Genomic DNA, 11,217 nt, shown 5'->3' with positions numbered 1-11,217 from the left:
GCGCTCCCATGAGCTCAGTGATCACACTGGCTGCTGCACCGTCACCACGCAGCTGTCACCTGGAGCTGGCCGCTCGGCACAGGGGCGCCACTGTCCCACGTTTTAGGGTGTTGCACATGCAGGATCCAGTCAGAAACAAGCGATTGTGAAATAAAACGCTGCTCATGGGACACGTGAGTTTAGCAAAGCACTTTATTTACTTTTGTTCACACATGAAACACTTTAGGCCTTTCGTTCTTACAAAAAGATCTTACAAAAAGATAATAATATCTCAGTGCAATCCGCTGCATGCTGTAAAACAAAGTCAAAGACAATGTTGACAATGCGCTGGGATGACTTGCTGAGGTTAGGCTTTTTCGTATGTGCGCACCGCCGTGACGCCTTCAAAAGTCAAAGTCTGTCGGAGGAGAAGGGAAAATGCAAACATGTTGAGCGTGTAAAGCAAAAGAGATTCTTCCCAGTGTTTGGGATTACAAGTTGCTGCACGCTGTAAATAAGGTGAGGTGATCTGGTTTGCAAACCTCAACCATTTTCCAGGTTTTCACCTAAATGTGCGCTCCCTCTTACCATCACCATCTTTCCATCCTTGATTTCTCTGACAAATTTGGTCTCCTTGTCATTCCACTTCTGCACTTGCACCAGCTTGTCTCCCTCCATGGAGAACGTTGACTGCAAGAGAGCGTTTCAGACCATCTCAGTGGGAGCAAATGCTAAGGTTAAGGTTTCATTTCTACATTTAGTCGGCTCACTTTGACGTGTCGATCATCAGGCGTAGTCTCATCAAACTCCTCTCCCATCTTGGCGGAGATCTCCGTGTTCCTAAAGGTGCTCATGGTCTTTACCACCACTTTGTCTCCATCCTTGCTGATGGCTACAGTTGGTTTGGTGACATTGCCGACTTGTCTTGTTGCAAAGCCAACGCCTAAATTAAAAAAAAGAAAAAGAAAAAAAAAGATCGGCAATTTTAATGATGCATTCAATTTAGACAGTATTATGCACACCTAAAACTTATTTATGAGACAAACAATATATGTATATTTATCGTGCACCCTAATGTGATATATATAAATGCAATAAACCATTATTTCAATCACAATAAATTCAAAGATGTAAACTTGCTCACCAAGCGCCTTCATGTAATCATCAAAGTTCTGGCTGTCGACCAGCTTCCATGTAGCGCAGAAAGCATCAACCATGTTTGCAGAATACTTGTGTCCAGGTCAGCACCGCACTGTCGGACAGCCTCAGGTCTCCCCGCAGTGAAGTCTGCGTGTCCGCCAGTCCAATTAATACAGCCACAGGGGGCGGGGCTACAGCTCGGGCAGGGGAACTGACTGACCCGTCCAGAGTGATTCGTGGACTGGGATTGGTCCCTATTTGTGTACAAGCTTACATTTACCATCATACCTTTCACCAATGCTTATAGCCGTACCATTCGTTTGAATCAATGAAATACTTTTTTTTAAAATTAATTTATGTTATATTTTTCGGAGAACACAGTACATTTGGGTGGGCGGGACAAAAACAACAACAAGGAAGCCGATTGGATGCGAGGAATGACCACTCGACTGTGATTGGTTGAAACTATTAGTATAGCGTTCGCTAATAAATTAGTCTAACGTCAACGTCATGAAGTTAAACCTTGAAACCTTGATCAATATTTGCAACCATAATAGCTTTGCTGGGAAATAATGGCAAGAAATCAACTTTATGTAAACCTAATTTAGCTACTTGGGGGGTAGAAGATAAAGCTCCAATGGTGGTGCAGAAGGCTTTGCTGCAAGGTATAAAAGAGAAGACTTCACAATTTTCTTAAATTTGTCACAGTCAGTTGAGAGGTAGACAGTTATCTGCTACCTTGTTCACCACTAAACGGCATCTATAGCCAAATGCACTGACCAGTTCATTTTACAATAAAGGCCGCACCCAAAATAAAACCTAGAGGCTAAATTATTGCAGAAAAGAAGAAGCACTTTTATTCATATTGAGCAAAACTGACAGAAACATTGGTGCCAAAAATATGTCACAGTTAGACATGAACGCAGATATCCACTGCTATAATTACAGATCAGTCCTTATCAACAAATACTTAACCATAACAGTGGTAGCAGCGATAACTGCAGACGTTTGAGTTCAGTATCAGCATCCTGTCAGTGTTGTTTCTTGGCACTAATCAAGGCTGGATTTGAAAATCTTGTTTGAGCTGCAACATTTTCAAAAGAAAGTAATAGGCAATTGATGAGAATATTGTAAAACATTTTTAATTTCCCTGATATTCACATATGGCCCTTGCAAAAAAAAAAAAAAACATAATTAGGGTAATTTAAAATCAGTCAACCAGAGGTTAATGAGTTTAACAGTGGCGAGGCAGCAAATGTATCATTTCAGTCAGTTATTATTAAATGATAAGGATAATTGTACAATAAAAGGTAGTATCTGCTTCCATTCCTGTATGCAGTATATTGTAATTAACACACCTATAACCTAAGAGAAATGTATTTATTTAAATTATTTAAGCTACTTTAGGTAGATATCATCGTGTTTTAGGTAGAATGAACAATTGTAACACCATTTATTAATAGAAAGGAAAATGAAATTGGACCTAGGATATTGGAGGCCTTCAGGTAAAAAGAAAAAATTAAATGGAAAAAAAAAAAAGAATCTTGTTTGGCGAACCTGGGCAGCAGAGGTAGAATGAGAGAAAGGGAGTGAGGTAGAAACACAGCAGCATTAAGGCCTCTCCCTCCTCTCCCGGGTCAACCTATAGCGAGCCCACCATCCACAGCGACGTTTGCTATATGCGAGGCCTGAGCCACACATGCACACATATGTTTGATGGAAGGCAAATTCATCAATAATGGCCAAAGAGTCTTCCTTAAAAAGCGTCTGACTGGGAGAACTCTGATCAGCAACCTAAAACTTTCACAAAGATATTTCCAAAGTGGAAATGTGCACGTAAAAACAAGAATCGCTTTAATACAACAAATGCTTAAACCGAATGATAACTGATGTAGCAAACATCAGAATTTAACCGCTTCTATAATGCCTAACAGTATTACAGCTATAACAGCACATCTGTGGGGATAAACAGGCACACCAACACCCCACAGACATGTTTTAAGAAAATAAGTCCTGTAATAGTGTAGATTTGTTGATAGCTATAATTAGAATTACTGAATGTATTAGGAAATCTGACACTGAACGAATTTGAAGAACAGCAAGGATTCATCGGAAAGGATTGTCCAGCATCCGTGTGTATTCCCAGGAGCTATCTGAATACCCCAACATTGATCGACAGGGCCACCTCTGGTTTCCTCGATTTAGTCGTCCCGTTTTTCCCCAGCGGTCCGACCCCGTCAGGCCCTGAAACCTGCCGTCTGGAACAGATGGGAAAAGTGGACAAGAGACTTTTTGGAAAGAGGTTGTGTCATCATTATTACCTGCAGCAGGTACATAGATGTGAACACACCTAATGGAGGTTTTAAAAGAGTCCTACCCTTTCCTTTGCTGCTCTGCCTGATCTTTGAGTTTCCTTTGACCTTCTTCATCATCCGGGGTGGAAAACACCCTGTTGCTGTCAATCAAAAGATTCTGGGGGAAATTATTCAGACCTTAATGGTCCCAATATCTTAAAAGACATACTTTTTAAAAAATGATTTTAGTCAATACCTTGACGCCAATTGTGTCACCATCTTTAAGATAGAATGGAGCTCCCAGCAGTGACTCTGTTTTCTTTTTTCTTTTCTTTTTAGAAACCTGCTGGTTCTGCAAATCAAATCAAAGACATGATGTGCATGACATTTTAGTACTCATTCTTCAACACCAAAATCAGGCTCAGTTGTACTTCCTGTTTTTACCCAGTTTGAGATTTCTTCCCAGCTCCATTTCTCTAGTTGTTGTTTGGCCAAAAGGAGTGAGTCAGGGGAGAGGCCATAAAGTGCTGCCACAGCAGCACGCAGAGAGCGAGGACAGGAATCATGGGATGCATCCCATATTAGTTCCTCTGGAGGGTAATAACACCTTTCTCCTGGAACTCCCATTTTGATATAAAGCAGCACCTCCTTAGGACTTGAGGATAAGAATGAAATATAACATTTCCCACCATGGAGACAAGACAGTTTTGATAAATCTTATTCTCCCAACATTACCCCAGGTCTTCGTCTTTGACAAGCTGCTGCACACACAGGTCAGTACCAGTGCTCAGCTTTAACTTTCTGATGAGGGTACAAACACATCAGCAGGCCATGAGTCAAAGCTTCTGCCAGTACACAACAAAACAAAGTTCTTGCACGTCTAAAGTGGTAGAACCTGAGCGTGTGGTGTTTTCCTCGGAGAATTCGCACCAGCTTCTGTCCCTCAAGCAGCCACACACGCACAAAGGCAGCTGTGGGCACGCACACGTCCTGAAGGGCGGACAGCGTCAACATCTGGCAGAAACAATACAGATCACAAACTTTATTCTCACCAGATGTTGATGAGGATGAAGAAAGCGACCCTTCGTATTATACCTGAGTCTTGAGATCTTCCAGCGAGGCCTCGTCTGAAATCTCCACCTGTCCGATACTTCTGAGTTTAACCATGTTGCCCACATTTAAAGAAGGCGGGTGACCCGTTTCACCCACAGTCTCCAGCATGTCCTCTTGAGCATGGCCATTGTCAGCGTGCATGAAATCCTCCGTGCTGTTACTTTGATCCACATGCAGCCACACAGAGAGCTTCAGGAAACCCTGATTACACACCAAGACATTAAGGGCTGAAGACAAAGTTAAAGTATAAGCAGAGACTAGAATACAATTCCAACTCAAATTGCATAAAAACCTTTGGAGGAAGCAGTCCTTCTGTTACAATTAATGTCTCTCCATTGCTTATCTTCAGCTCAGACAGAGAAGCATCCTGGGAAGTATAGATCGTTATCAAAATTCCAATTGTTTCCAAAAATGATATGATATGATATTATGTATGTCACTAACCTCGTCCATAAGTGGCTCTCCAACATCCTCACACCAGTCAAGTCTCCTCAGGTGCCAACAGGTGCCTGCAAATATGCATTGAAATTACATTATTAACACACTGATGCTAAAGAACTGCTGTAAATTTAAGATACAAATTACAACAAACCACATTACCATCCAGTTTTACCAAATCCAGTATTGAATGTAGACACTAAAATAATGAAAATAAACAAATAAATACACATATATAATCCCTTTTTAAAGTTTAATAACACAAAGATCTCTTTACCTCTTTGACAGTGCAAGTTTCTTCCATAATTATATCCATCTCCACACCAGCAGGGGGCGCTGAGCCCACAGAGAAGTGCAGGAACAGCTGTAATGGGGAAATTCTTAAATAAACCAAGCATTTAAAAGCTTGTAACTTTGGCCTGCTTATAAAATGTAGGATATGAGGGGCTAACATGCACTTGCAGGTCCTCTGATATTCGACTCTGCAGGTGCAAGTACAAAGAATTTAGTGAAGCGTTCAAAAAAAAAAAAAAAAAAAAGGAAGACACACCTGTGATGCCTTAGGGGCATTTCCCGGACAGAGAGTGAGTGTGGTCATGAGTCGCACCCCTGCATCACGAACACTCAGTTCTTCACACACTGTTGGGTGAAGCAACGTAAGACAAGTACACTTGAAAAAACATCTTAACACTTCAAAGTGGAATCATTAAAAGAGGATTTATAAAAGGAAGGGCTAATATGCAACATTAAACATAAAGACAGGCAGAGTTTAATTAAGTCTTAACATTTAGGGGTGGGGAGTGTAGGGACTTTTAGCTCATAGGCTATATGAAACTTTTTTATAAAATCGCCTTCAGGTAAAAAAAAAAAATGACACAGTACCTGGAGGAAGGAGTTTCCCTGAGCAGTCCACCTGCCTCAGACAGAACTGTGAATCTGTTCAATGAGAATACAAAAGTTTATTCAACGAAAAAAAATGTAATCTTAATGTAATCTGACATCGGTCTGGATTTTTGCACCAGTTTACCTGGGGGTTGCTCTTGTAAACGCAGCTCCTCTACAGCCCTTTGTTTCACCTCGCCCAACAACTGGCGCAGACAGATTCAACGTCACTGAAGATAACAACAAGAACAAGCTGCTCAAAACAAACAAAAAAAACTGACCATATTTCCTGAAGCAGGAACCCTGATTCTCATCTTCTCTTGTTTCTCCGCTCCCCCTCCTCCAGGCGGCTGATATTCCACCTGCAGCCAGCGGCAGTCGGACGGTGTGGTCACAGTGACGATGTCTTCGTTCAGGGTGAAAACGCTGAGCAAAACGAATCAAATGACAGTTTAGCGAACTGCTTAAAAAAAAAGCAGCATTTAGCGAATATGGAAGACGTTTCTTCTACCTGCTGTTCAGTGACTGCGGCTCCAGCACCAACAGGGAGTCTCCATCTTTCAGTGACAGCTCTTTTAAGGTCCGCTGCATGTCAGCAGGGGGGAACAACCTCCATCCACTCCCCCCTCCTCCTTCTCCTGCCCCCTGCTTGCCTCCCTCTCCTGCTTTACATTCCTGGCAGAGCAGAGTCTCCCTTGGCTCCCCCAAAGCCTCCCTCACCTCCCCAAGAGTCACAGCACCTGCAAATCCCCTCATCTCCCTTTTGAGTCCTGGCCCTCCATTTTCAAAATCTCCTCTTCCTTCCTCACCCTCTTCCCCGTCCTTGACCCCTGAATACCCCACAGCACCGAGGAATGGACGGACCACAGTCAACAACACTGGCTCCCACTCAGCTCCAGTTTGGATATTTGCTCCACAAACCTGACAAGTTAAAAACAGGAATTAAGAAACAGAATGGTTTTTTTTTATTGCAAAGTCTTTCTCTCACCTCTTTGCCATTCCACACAAACAAGTCAGAGTTTGTGTGAATCCCTGCACCATACAGAGAGACCTCATCATCTGTAAACAGAGCCACAGCTAATAATTATGCTGTAAAACTTCCTCTCTGCTCTACCTGTAATCATCTCACCGGTGAGCGTGTTGTAGAGATGCAATCCAGCTGGATGGCTTTTGGCCACTGTCAGAGCCACATCACCTTTCCACAGCTCCTGCTTCTATGGAAACACCCATATTTCCAGAAAATAAAAACCAAGTTTCATTCTTTTCAGGGAGTCTCGGGAAATCACACTACCTGATAAATGGCTAAACGCAGGTCTCCCACAGTTTTTCTGCAGTCGAAACTCAGAGTGGTGCTCCAGTCCTGCTCTTTGGCAACTAGTTGCAGTGCACCATTTTCTAGCCTGTAACTGGGTGCCAGGTGGAGGCGCAGCTCCACGGTGTTATTAGCAGCTTCAAACTCTTCCCTATAAAAAACAAGATGAATTTAAATGCTTAAGTCTTCTTGGTTGTTATTAAGTGTGAACCTAAAAGTTTGCTATGTGAATGTGTCTGTACCGTGTTTTCTGCAGTTTGATGTTCTCTTCATTAGCCATTTGGATGAGGTGAAGGGGAACTTTATATTGGGGATTGTGCAGAGCTGCAAATGTAGAAAGATTGCAGTTTGTTTCACTACATTAGAAAAACTACTAAGAGTTAAATAGAAAATAACCAAATCCTATTTTCACCCCATTCTTCTAAAACTTTCCCAATACTCACACGACACAGGGAGCCCCTCACCTTCACTGGGTCTGTGCAGCTGTGTTTTTCTGTAGAACAGCATGTATGCACTCTCTTTTCCCTGGAACTGCTTCTCTATGTCAGCCTCCCTGATGGAAGTCACTGCGGAGTCATTCAAGTCAAACCAGTGGCTACCCTGCTGTCAGACAGGAAGAGAGGCCGTGAGAAACGGCGAAGAAAAGTCATCAACATGTCCAGCAAGGTTATAGCTTATAAACAGAATTACACAGCGCATTTGTGTTTTCCCTTAATGTTTCCTTGGGATTTCTTGATTATGTTGCTACTCGTGTAATACCTGCTCCTTAGATCCAGGGTCTCTGGTCTCTGCAGGTGATAAGGGTCCAGAGTGAGTGATCTGTTCTCCTGGGCCAGGGGGCTCAGTGAGAGGACTTGGGGGATTAGCTTTCAATGCCACTCGAGTACCATTTGACACCAACATGAAAAGATCATTGTGAGACTGCAGGAACTAAGCAGAGAAGGAAATTAAGGCATTACAAAAGGGATCCCTCCAAAAGAAAACCCAAACACAGAGAGCATTAAAAAAAAGGTGACTAAATCACCTTTCCTATGGGACCGTATTGTTTCCTGAACTTTTTGCTCCAAGAAGAACCAATTTTATCCATCAGTTTTTGGCCCAGCTGGTCCAAAAGAACACTCTTTGATGGCTCCTAGTGGACACAAAAAGAACATCAACTAATTAATAAAAACTGAGCTAAACTGCACAAATGCATCCTAAATATATTACACTACCTGGGCAATTAAGGCAGTGATGACGGATAAAGGGTCATCTTCGTGTAGTTTTGGCTCACACGTGTCTGTATTAACCTCTTTCTTAGCTTTCTTCTGACACTTGGGTTTGTATTCCTCCTCCTGAAAGTAATAATTAATTATGTTATACTATACATCATGTGCCCATTTTTGTTCTTGCAGTTTCCTTTGTCTTTACCGGTGGCTCCCATTGGCCAAGCTCATCAATGTCCCTGATGTAAACATGGTAATGGCCCCCATAGCAACCACCTTTGTGGATAATCACAGAAAACAGCTCATAGCTGTAACTGCACTCATCTCCAACAGTCTGGAAAATGAAATGACATTTTAGTTTGTTATTACTATTATAGTTTGCTATTTATCTATAATGCTAGGAAGAGACAACAACGATAAGAGACAACCAACCAATGATAAGTAAATGAAGAAGGCCGAGCACCTGTTCACAAAATGGCTGCAGGTCGATGGAGAGGGGGAAACTGTAGCGTCCCGTCTCTTTATATCGTTCACATTTGGCAAAGTCAAAGCTGAATCTTAGCAATGATATAGTCATGAATGGAGGAAGCTTCGTAAGCTTAGCAGACTGAAGAAAGAAAAAAAATTAAGGTTAATAAGGGAAAACAAAGCAGATATTTCTTGGTTTTGAAAAAAGAATATTTGAATTAAAATCTTGAAGAAAATTTGGCATTTTAAATATGGTCTGATTATTTATTTAACATAAATGTAATATATACAAAGTATTTTACAGATTTACTATAGTGCTTAAACAGCCTAGCGTCTGACACTGACCTTTGCGGCAGTTACCAGCCTGTCACACTGTGCACAGCGATATAAGTTATTGCCCTCAAACAATTCTTCCTCCACAAACATGTTCCACAATGCATCCTCCAGACTAGACAAGCCACAAACACAAACCGTCAGATCTAGGAAGTCCTCCTATTAAATAAACAAAATACACAGTATTAACTTCATCTTCATCGCTCTTTGACTGATTCACATTACACAGACACACACCTGTCTCTGGCTGATGCTCCCACACTCTTTACACACAATGCTGTTGACAATAGTCCCGTGGTACAGCTGTTGGATAAAAGTACTACGACTGGTGCCCACAAGAGAGTGCTCTAGAGCGCTGAACAGAATCCTGTTTAGCTCCTGGACGTCATGCTGGTTGGTTCCCTGTAGCAACAGCAACAAAATATTACATCAAAGTTGCATATAATTCAGAACGTACGAGAGCATAGTTTTTACAGTGTCAACTCCAAGGACAGGATTTTTTTTCTGCTCACATTAGCACCTCTCAGGCAACGTTTGGAGGGATCGTGCAATTAATTTCACTGTGTATTTTTGTGTTTTTTGACATCTAACACAAAAAATTTCTTATTTAATTTAAATCTCTCGCAAACACACACGTATGGTCTTTCTCTAGTCTTTGAGCTCCAGTTGGGTGGGATGCCACCAGACATTATGGGAATTCCAGTCGGTCAGGGCTAACTTACAAATCTAGCTTTACTCTTATTCCGCAAAGGAAAAATCAAGCGTAACTTGAAGCTAGAGTTCTCTTTTTGGCCAGCAAAGGAGACCGACCTCAGTGCTGTTCCAGCCAAAACTGTCAGTGAGATCAGTGGTGGAGGCGCTCTGTTGGTCCACCAGTAGTAGGGAGGCAAACAATCTCTGCAACTCCAAGGGGATGACTCGGACCTACAGAGAATAATGGAAAATGTATCTCATTCATAGATATGCTTAGGTCATCACATTTGGTACTACAACCTACCTTAGCCCCTGGCTTGTCCTTGTCTTCAAGACATCCTAACTCGTGTGGCCCCAAACTAAATAGCTCTTCTACAATTAAATGCAACATCCTCAGTTATGAAAAACTACAGGTGTTATTATTTGCCCTGATACATCTCAACGGTTTTTAAGCCTTACCTCTGAACTCTGGGGTAAACAGAAGAGTCTGGAGCAGAGAGTTGAGATAGCAGGTACCCCCCTGGTTCTTGATGCCGCACAGACCGGTTCTCCCACGGACAGGAGGTGGTTCATTGACCCCCTTTGCAACTCTTACCCCAGAGGAAGTCGAGCTGAATCTCTCTTCCTCCTCCTCTTCAAACAGATTCCCAAACATGATTAATGAGTTCCAGATTTATCCCAGCTTCACCGGGATTGTATTAAGTCTTAAATCGTGTATTTAGCTGTCCGATGTGCCCTCTTGCTATCTCATCTTGGTCTTGCCTAGTTCTCTGTTGACAATCGTCGGGCTGACTCGAAAATATGAAGACTTGACAGGACTAAACATTGCGGATATAACCCGAGGTGTGAACGCCTTCCACACAGTTACGATGTTGAATTAGCTCGATACAACTGGAGAATCACTTGACAGCTCAGCAAAAATGAAAGAAAAATAGAGCCTCGGAAGTCCTTATAAACAGCGTAAGCCTAATAGGAAAAGCGCCTTTAGTCGAAACTCTAACGACTAAATGTAAACATTGGTTCTCACAAGGGCACTTTCCTTTTCTGTCTCAATCCAGTTAATAAACGAAAGGTAAATAAAAATGCCGTCGGTGAACAGTAGGCAGCCATGTTTATTCTTGACTGAAAGGGAACGGTGCATTGTGGTACTTGTAGTTTACCGTCGTAGTAGTGTCATTTGGAAAACTAATGAAATAAGTAAATATTTGTTTTATTTTAAAGATAATTTTGGAAACCCCTCTTGGTTCAGTTTAGAGTATTAGGGGAAAATAGAGCTTAGAACGTTTTCCGTTAAGGGAAAACGTTAAGGGAAAGCCAAAAGCTTATTTTCCCAGAAATATACGGGCTATTGAATCATGGG

General features: G+C 42.0%; 2 protein-coding genes across 6 annotated transcripts; both read right to left on the bottom strand.

The window, feature by feature from the left end:
- Positions 1–174: 174 nt before the first annotated feature.
- On the bottom strand, positions 175–1,348 carry LOC130540156 (fatty acid-binding protein, brain-like). Its single transcript, XM_057059116.1, has 4 exons — positions 1,124–1,348; positions 750–922; positions 568–669; positions 175–397 (listed from the first exon to the last, which is right to left on the bottom strand). Exons 1-4 carry the CDS (start codon positions 1,194–1,196, stop codon positions 347–349), a joined length of 399 nt encoding a protein of 132 aa, XP_056915096.1. The 5' UTR covers positions 1,197–1,348; the 3' UTR covers positions 175–346.
- Positions 1,349–1,950: 602 nt separating this feature from the next.
- On the bottom strand, positions 1,951–10,985 carry usp40 (ubiquitin specific peptidase 40). Of its 5 annotated transcripts, none has more exons than XM_057059110.1 (31): positions 10,317–10,985; positions 10,162–10,229; positions 9,975–10,088; positions 9,402–9,566; positions 9,177–9,323; positions 8,827–8,970; positions 8,569–8,697; positions 8,373–8,492; positions 8,183–8,290; positions 7,918–8,088; positions 7,602–7,761; positions 7,401–7,482; positions 7,138–7,309; positions 6,976–7,060; positions 6,835–6,905; positions 6,358–6,767; positions 6,128–6,272; positions 5,992–6,052; positions 5,847–5,900; positions 5,515–5,603; positions 5,242–5,328; positions 5,127–5,163; positions 4,971–5,035; positions 4,819–4,893; positions 4,509–4,727; positions 4,309–4,427; positions 4,149–4,214; positions 3,858–4,068; positions 3,670–3,765; positions 3,497–3,591; positions 1,951–3,377 (listed from the first exon to the last, which is right to left on the bottom strand). In XM_057059110.1, exons 1-31 carry the CDS (start codon positions 10,510–10,512, stop codon positions 3,269–3,271), a joined length of 3,870 nt encoding a protein of 1,289 aa, XP_056915090.1. In that variant the 5' UTR covers positions 10,513–10,985; the 3' UTR covers positions 1,951–3,268. The 5 variants fall into 5 exon arrangements, with proteins under 5 accessions (XP_056915090.1, XP_056915093.1, XP_056915094.1 ...); XM_057059113.1 differs by having other exon boundaries at positions 6,976–7,057; XM_057059114.1 differs by having other exon boundaries at positions 7,623–7,761.
- Positions 10,986–11,217: the final 232 nt, after the last annotated feature.

The sequence above is a fragment of the Takifugu flavidus genome, chromosome 16 (genome assembly GCF_003711565.1).
Source record: "Takifugu flavidus isolate HTHZ2018 chromosome 16, ASM371156v2, whole genome shotgun sequence".
In the NCBI taxonomy this organism is placed as follows: Eukaryota; Metazoa; Chordata; class Actinopteri; order Tetraodontiformes; family Tetraodontidae; genus Takifugu; species Takifugu flavidus.
Note: the sequence above shows the minus strand (reverse complement) of the source record. Positions and strands in the feature narration are given on the sequence as shown.

Bases quoted from the DNA above. Each gene is read 5' to 3' on its own strand.
- LOC130540156 (XM_057059116.1), bottom strand. From the start codon at position 1,196: ATGGTTGATGCTTTCTGCGCTACATGGAAGCTGGTCGACAGCCAGAAC. The intron at 923-1,123 runs GTGAGCAAGTTT...TTTTTAATTTAG, and splicing joins TGATTACATGAAGGCGCTTG to GCGTTGGCTTTGCAACAAGA. The intron at 670-749 runs GTGAGCCGACTA...GCTCTCTTGCAG, and splicing joins CTGATGATCGACACGTCAAA to TCAACGTTCTCCATGGAGGG.
- usp40 (XM_057059110.1), bottom strand. From the start codon at position 10,512: ATGTTTGGGAATCTGTTTGAAGAGGAGGAGGAAGAGAGATTCAGCTCG. The intron at 9,324-9,401 runs GTGTGTGTCTGT...TTTATTTAATAG, and splicing joins GGAGCATCAGCCAGAGACAG to GAGGACTTCCTAGATCTGAC. The intron at 7,762-7,917 runs GTATTACACGAG...CCTGTCTGACAG, and splicing joins ACCCTGGATCTAAGGAGCAG to CAGGGTAGCCACTGGTTTGA.